The sequence below is a fragment of the Lycium barbarum genome, chromosome 6, assembly GCF_019175385.1.
Source record: "Lycium barbarum isolate Lr01 chromosome 6, ASM1917538v2, whole genome shotgun sequence".
NCBI classification, from domain to species: Eukaryota; Viridiplantae; Streptophyta; class Magnoliopsida; order Solanales; family Solanaceae; genus Lycium; species Lycium barbarum.
Genome location: NC_083342.1, coordinates 109,605,691 through 109,612,087, shown reverse-complemented (window position 1 = coordinate 109,612,087; position 6,397 = coordinate 109,605,691). Strand labels below are relative to the sequence as shown.

General features: G+C 38.4%; 1 protein-coding gene across 3 annotated transcripts; it reads left to right on the top strand.

The window, feature by feature from the left end:
• Positions 1 to 244: 244 nt before the first annotated feature.
• Positions 245 to 6,187, top strand: LOC132645412 (calcium-transporting ATPase, endoplasmic reticulum-type). 3 transcript variants are annotated; one of them, XM_060362377.1, is made up of 8 exons: positions 245 to 476; positions 1,047 to 2,574; positions 2,660 to 2,781; positions 3,271 to 3,549; positions 3,640 to 4,023; positions 4,307 to 4,416; positions 4,508 to 4,736; positions 5,290 to 6,187. In XM_060362377.1, exons 2-8 carry the CDS (start codon positions 1,107 to 1,109, stop codon positions 5,845 to 5,847), a joined length of 3,150 nt encoding a protein of 1,049 aa, XP_060218360.1. In that variant the 5' UTR covers positions 245 to 476; positions 1,047 to 1,106; the 3' UTR covers positions 5,848 to 6,187. The 3 variants fall into 3 exon arrangements, with proteins under 3 accessions (XP_060218360.1, XP_060218361.1, XP_060218362.1); XM_060362378.1 differs by having other exon boundaries at positions 474 to 554; XM_060362379.1 differs by lacking the exon at positions 245 to 476 and adding an exon at positions 732 to 751.
• The last annotated feature ends 210 nt before the right edge of the window (positions 6,188 to 6,397 follow it).

The window sequence follows — 6,397 nt, the reverse complement described above, 5'->3', positions numbered from 1 at the left end:
AATTTGTAAAAGATTTTAAAATACGTTAGGAAAAATAAATAAATAAATAAATAAACAGGAATACAAATTAGGTGCGTATGTACATACACAAACAATACATTCAAGATTCGCGTACGGCTGGCTACTTGTCTCCAACTACTACCACATAAAAGTCAAACTCAAATTAAGGACATTATGGTAAATCCATTATCCACTTCGATTTTAAAAATCATAACTGTTCCAAAAATGCTTTACATGTAAAATCAAAAACTACTTTTGTCTAGAGGTTTGAATCAAAAAGCAGTTATTATTCCAGTCTTTATAAGTGTTCTTCAGTCTTTCTTTTTCACTAAAAAAAGAATATTAACTTAATTGAATGCCTTTTGAAGCAAGAAAATTTTGAGCAGTGAGTTTCCAAGAATTTTCTTCCTAAGCATACTCTGTCCGATCTGTCAGTTACTTTGTCTCAAAGCCATTGTTTTTGTTCCTTATAAGAGGTACAGCATTTCTTTAACTCATTGTATTATTACTTGTCCCTTTCATTTTTGGGATTTACTGTTTCTTACTTGCAATTGGTAAGCTTCAATCTTTTTCATGTTGGTACTAGTGACATGATCTATTTTGATTCTTCTTTGTAAGGCTGTTATTCTTGTCTCATATGTAAAGTTGTTTGCTTTGCATGGTTTTAGTTTCCATATTGCTGCATAGCAGTTTCTGGGGTTGTTTATTTTCCGTCATTTCTTAGTTCTACTTCTGATCCATAGATGTATAGGTCTGTCGTAAAAGCTATCTAGTAATTACTTGATAGAGTTGTAGTTGGAGACTTGCTTCTTTTTACCTCTTATATGTACTTACTCTGTAATTTTTCTTCTATTTGGTCTTCATGTTTGCTCTAGGAGTTATTTTGTTTGGGAAAAGTCTAATTAGATGTTGTATCTAGCTTTTGATGATGTTAATTTAGCTTTTCAGTCTCTATTATTTGCCTAAATTTTATAGTTCCAGGGTTGCACAATAAAGTTACTTGTAATTCCTTGCTCATACTGTTATTTTCTTGTATGTTTTTTCAGAATGAGATGATTGAGGACAATTTCTGTCGAATTTAAGTTAGAGTGAGGATTCAATTCGCAATGGAAGAAAAACCGTTCCCTGCATGGTCCTGGCCTGTCGATCAGTGTCTGAAAGAGTACCAAGTAAAATTAGAGAAGGGACTAAGCACTTATGAAGTGGAAAAAAGGCGAGAAAGATATGGTTTGAATGAGCTTGAGAAAGAAAAGGGAAAGCCTTTGTGGAGGCTTGTTTTGGAGCAGTTTGATGATATGCTTGTTAAGATCCTCCTTGGTGCAGCCTTCATTTCATTTGTTCTAGCTTATCTGCATCAGGATGAGACTGGAGTTTCAGGGTTCGAGGCATATGTAGAACCCTTAGTAATCCTCTTGATCTTAGTACTCAATGCAATCGTCGGAGTTTGGCAAGAAAGCAATGCTGAGAAAGCATTGGAAGCATTAAAAGAGATGCAAGGTGAATCTGCAAAGGTATTCAGAGATGGATATTTAGTACCGGATTTACCAGCAAGGGAGCTTGTCCCAGGGGATATCGTGGAACTGCGAGTTGGTGACAAAGTGCCAGCTGATATGAGAGTTGCCACTTTAAAATCCTCAACCCTAAGGGTTGAGCAAAGTTCTTTGACAGGGGAGTCAATGCCAGTTACTAAAAGCACCGATTTCCTTGCTGTGGATGATTGTGAATTACAGGCCAAAGAGAACATGGTTTTTGCTGGAACAACAATCGTTAATGGTAGCTGTATCTGCATTGTTGTGAACACGGGGATGTGCACAGAAATTGGTAATATTCAAAAACAAATCCATGATGCGTCATTGGAGGAGAGTGACACCCCTTTGAAGAAGAAACTTGATGAATTTGGTAATAGGCTTACAACTGCTATTGGCATTGTTTGCCTAGTTGTGTGGGCGATCAACTATAAATATTTCCTTTCTTGGGAGGTTGTGGATGGCTGGCCTTCAAATGTCCGTTTCTCATTTGAGAAATGCACATATTATTTCAAGATAGCTGTTGCTCTTGCAGTGGCTGCAATTCCTGAAGGTCTTCCTGCTGTAATTACTACTTGCTTAGCTCTGGGTACAAAAAAAATGGCACAAAAGAATGCAATAGTGCGGAAACTTCCAAGCGTGGAAACCTTAGGATGCACAACTGTGATTTGTTCGGATAAAACAGGAACCTTGACTACCAATCAGATGTCCGTGTCAGAATTCTTCACATTGGGAGGGAAAACTACAGCCTGTCGAAGTTTTGGTGTCGAAGGGACAACTTATGATCCTAAGGATGGGGGAATAATGGACTGGAATTGCTACAATATGGATGCTAACTTGCTACTGATGGCTGAAATATGTGCAATCTGCAATGATGCTGGTGTCTTCTGTGATGGTCGTCTGTTCAAAGCAACTGGATTGCCTACTGAAGCAGCTCTTAAAGTTTTGGTGGAAAAGATGGGAGTACCAGATAACAAAGCGAGGAGCAAGATCCGCGATGCCCAGATTGTATCGAGCTACTTGATTGATCGCAACACAGTTAAATTAGGTGACCATAACTTTACTTCACTCATCTATCTATTTGGAGTACTATTTGCAAACCAGTGTATTGAGATTTTTTTTAAAAAATATAGGATGCTGTGATTGGTGGATGAAAAGATCAAAAAGGGTTGCAGCATTGGAATTCGACCGTGTTCGCAAATCCATGGGTGTTATTGTGCGGGAGCCAAATGGGAGCAATCGACTACTTGTCAAGGTTGTTTCATGTCATTCAATAGTAATTGAATCAGCGTAATAACATATTATAATTTGTATAACTGGTCTCTGAACTACATTAGACACTGGTGATAATGGTCTCTAAAATATTTTTCTTTATTTGTCTGTTGGCTTTGATATACTCAGTTTGCCAGAAAAGTTCTTATTTTGAGTCTAATTCTCGTACTCTTGTTGGCTTGCTGTAGGCTGTATATATCTAGAAAATTTCAATTGGCAAACAACTGAGTCTGCATTATCTTCATCTCTAGAAGTACGTTGTTCCTTTACAAGATGTGTCAGTTTAACTGCTTTTTAACGTTCTTCAGTTTCCAAAAGTGGAAAAATAGGCATCAACAATTTGAAGTGTTATCTGTCCTTTCGGCAAAAATTGCTTCTGTGGAGTTCAGTTCCACAGCGATGTCATTAGTCACTTGTTCACAAGTTGAGCTTGGTAATCTGTTGACGTCTGATTAAAACTTGTTTTGTCTAGGGTGCTGTTGAGAGTTTGCTAGAACGTAGTACATATGTTCAACTCGCAGATGGATCAACTGTTCCGATTGACGAATCTTGTCGGCAACTATTGTTGTTGAGGCATTTGGAGATGAGTTCAAAGGGTTTGCGCTGCTTGGGATTGGCATACAAAGACGATTTAGGTGAGCTTTCAGGATACTATGCTGAGACTCATCCTGCCCACAAGAAGCTACTTGATCCATCCTGCTACTCCTCCATAGAAAGTGATCTAGTTTTTGTGGGAGTTGTTGGTCTAAGGGTGAGTAGGTTTAAGTTTCCAAGAATAATTGAATCACTATCTAGAAAACCTTCATTTTCCTTATAGTTTGACTAAATGACTAAAATGCAGGACCCCCCACGTGAGGAAGTTCACAAGGCAGTGAATGACTGCAGAAGAGCTGGGATCAAAATTATGGTTATAACTGGAGACAATAAATCCACTGCTGAGGCCGTTTGCAGGGAAATTCAGTTGTTTTCTGATGGTGAGAATCTTAAAGGGAGCAGTTTCACTGGCAAAGAATTCATGGCACTTTCTTCTGAGCAACAAATTGAGATATTGTCAAAAGATGGAGGCAAGGTCTTTTCTCGTGCTGAACCTAGGCACAAACAAGATATTGTAAGGATGCTGAAGGAGATGGGTGAAGTTGTTGCAATGACTGGAGATGGCGTCAATGATGCACCTGCACTAAAACTTGCTGACATTGGAATAGCCATGGGCATTACAGGAACCGAGGTGAAATAAACTTTTCTCGTGCGGTCATTACAACTCATTTTGTGAATTGTTGCACGAATGCTCTCAGTCCAATTATTTAACTGTGTACTACCTGAAATACACTCTTGGAGTAGGAAAGTAATGAGGTCTTCTGAGGGATTGCTCGTTGTGCTGTGACACTAAGTTTATCATCTTAATATTCAGAAGTACCCATGATTGTGCACCTTGCATGTGAAGTTTTCCTGAATATGTTAAACTTATTGGTCATTTGATTAATTAGCTGATCAGAGAATAATATGTTTAGGTTGCAAAAGAAGCTTCCGATATGGTTCTGGCGGATGACAATTTCAGTACTATAGTCTCTGCTGTTGCAGAGGGACGTTCAATCTACAATAACATGAAGGCCTTCATCAGGTTAGTCCTTTAATTCAGGTAGCGAGTATATGATTATTCCTATATTTAGTCATGCTACTACTTAATTTCATTTTTATTCTTTGTGATGCAGATATATGATATCATCTAACGTTGGTGAGGTCATCTCGATTTTCTTGACTGCTGCTTTGGGCATACCAGAATGTTTGATACCTGTGCAGTTGCTCTGGGTAAATTTGGTAACAGATGGCCCACCTGCTACAGCTCTCGGATTCAACCCTGCTGATGTCGACATAATGCAGAAACCACCTAGGAAGAGCAATGATGCTCTCATAAGCTCCTGGGTTTTCTTCCGCTATATGGTCAGTTTGGATCACTACTGCTTTCCGTTTCCTCCCTCTAAATTCGTTTAATTACTTCTTCATTATTCTCCAATAGGTAGAAATAAATCTGCTTTATTTCTTTCCTTTTCGCCCCAAGTTTTTGCTACACTTTGTTCTCCTAAGTACGTTCAGAAAGTACTAGTGACTGAGGATGCCTCATTTGACTAGAAGTATCAACGGGACAGACTGTGCTTACTGCAGCACTTTCCTGACCATGTGGCGCACCCTTGTTATACTATATTAAGAAATCAGCTTGACGTTCAGCTTTTGAAATTCTCTAAAAGTAACATGTGCAATCAAGGAAAATATGTTTAACCATTTAGACAATTCCCTGCATTATCTTCCAGAAATGAAATGTAACATAAGCTGCCTAATAAAAGAAGTGGATGCACCAAAGAGAGAAATGAGATGCTCTGTTGTCTAAGCAACCAAGTATAACTTTTTATCACATGTTCATCTGATCTTTAATATAAATAAACTTCTTGACAAGCTAAGCTGCATCTCACATTCTGATTTCTGTGATAATTTTCAGGTCATTGGTTCTTATGTGGGCATTGCAACTGTCGGCATATTTATAGTATGGTATACTCAGGCTTCTTTCCTTGGTATTAATCTTGTGAGTGATGGCCACACACTTGTTGAACTATCACAGCTTCGCAACTGGGGTGAATGCTCGGCATGGACAAATTTCACCGTGAGTCCATTCAAGGCTGGTAACCGCCTGATTACCTTTTCTGACCCTTGTGAGTACTTTACTGTTGGTAAAGTGAAGGCAATGACACTGTCACTCTCTGTCCTGGTGGCAATTGAGATGTTTAATTCTCTCAATGCCCTCTCTGAAGACAACAGCCTGATCAAAATGCCACCTTGGAGAAATCCTTGGCTTCTTGTTGCAATGTCAGTCTCGTTTGGCCTACATAGCCTGATACTCTATGTTCCTTTCCTAGCAGATATATTTGGTATTGTCCCACTAAGCCTAAACGAATGGCTTCTAGTCATCTTGCTTTCTGCACCTGTTATTCTTATTGATGAAGTCCTCAAATTTGTGGGGAGGAGAAGAAGACAAAGAACTAAACTAAAAGCTGCATAATGTATTCTTCTAGGATATGCTCGATTTTATTGATTAAAGGTTGTTTGCTTTGAGCTGATATGCAAGTTAGGTGGGAATTAAATGTATATTGTTCAGAATTGAAATCTTTTTGGGATGAACTCTGGAAGCTTTATAGCTTTTGATCACATGCCTTGTAAGGCTTCTTGTTATCACAAATTCAAGGATTCTGAAGCAAAACTACTTGTTTTTCCCGTGATCCTTTCTAGGAGGGTTTCATGTATTACAAGTTCTAGTTTGTATATTCATTTATTATTGACTCCGTCATCTTACAGTAGATTTTGATGAACTTAAGCGACCTTTTCTGGTGTGGTGCTCGAAATTATATATCTCTCAGCCAAAGCTGTTGTTTTTTTCTTTATTTTCATATGAGGATATAAAATGAGCTTACATGTAGAAGTGAGGATTCATATAGCCGACCCCAACCAGGATCGGCTATATGAACCAGGAGGGAGTTGGACACATTTAGCCTTACCATTCCCTGATTTTCAGAAACACGTATTAGCTTAATTTGTTAATCAAGTTTTAATTA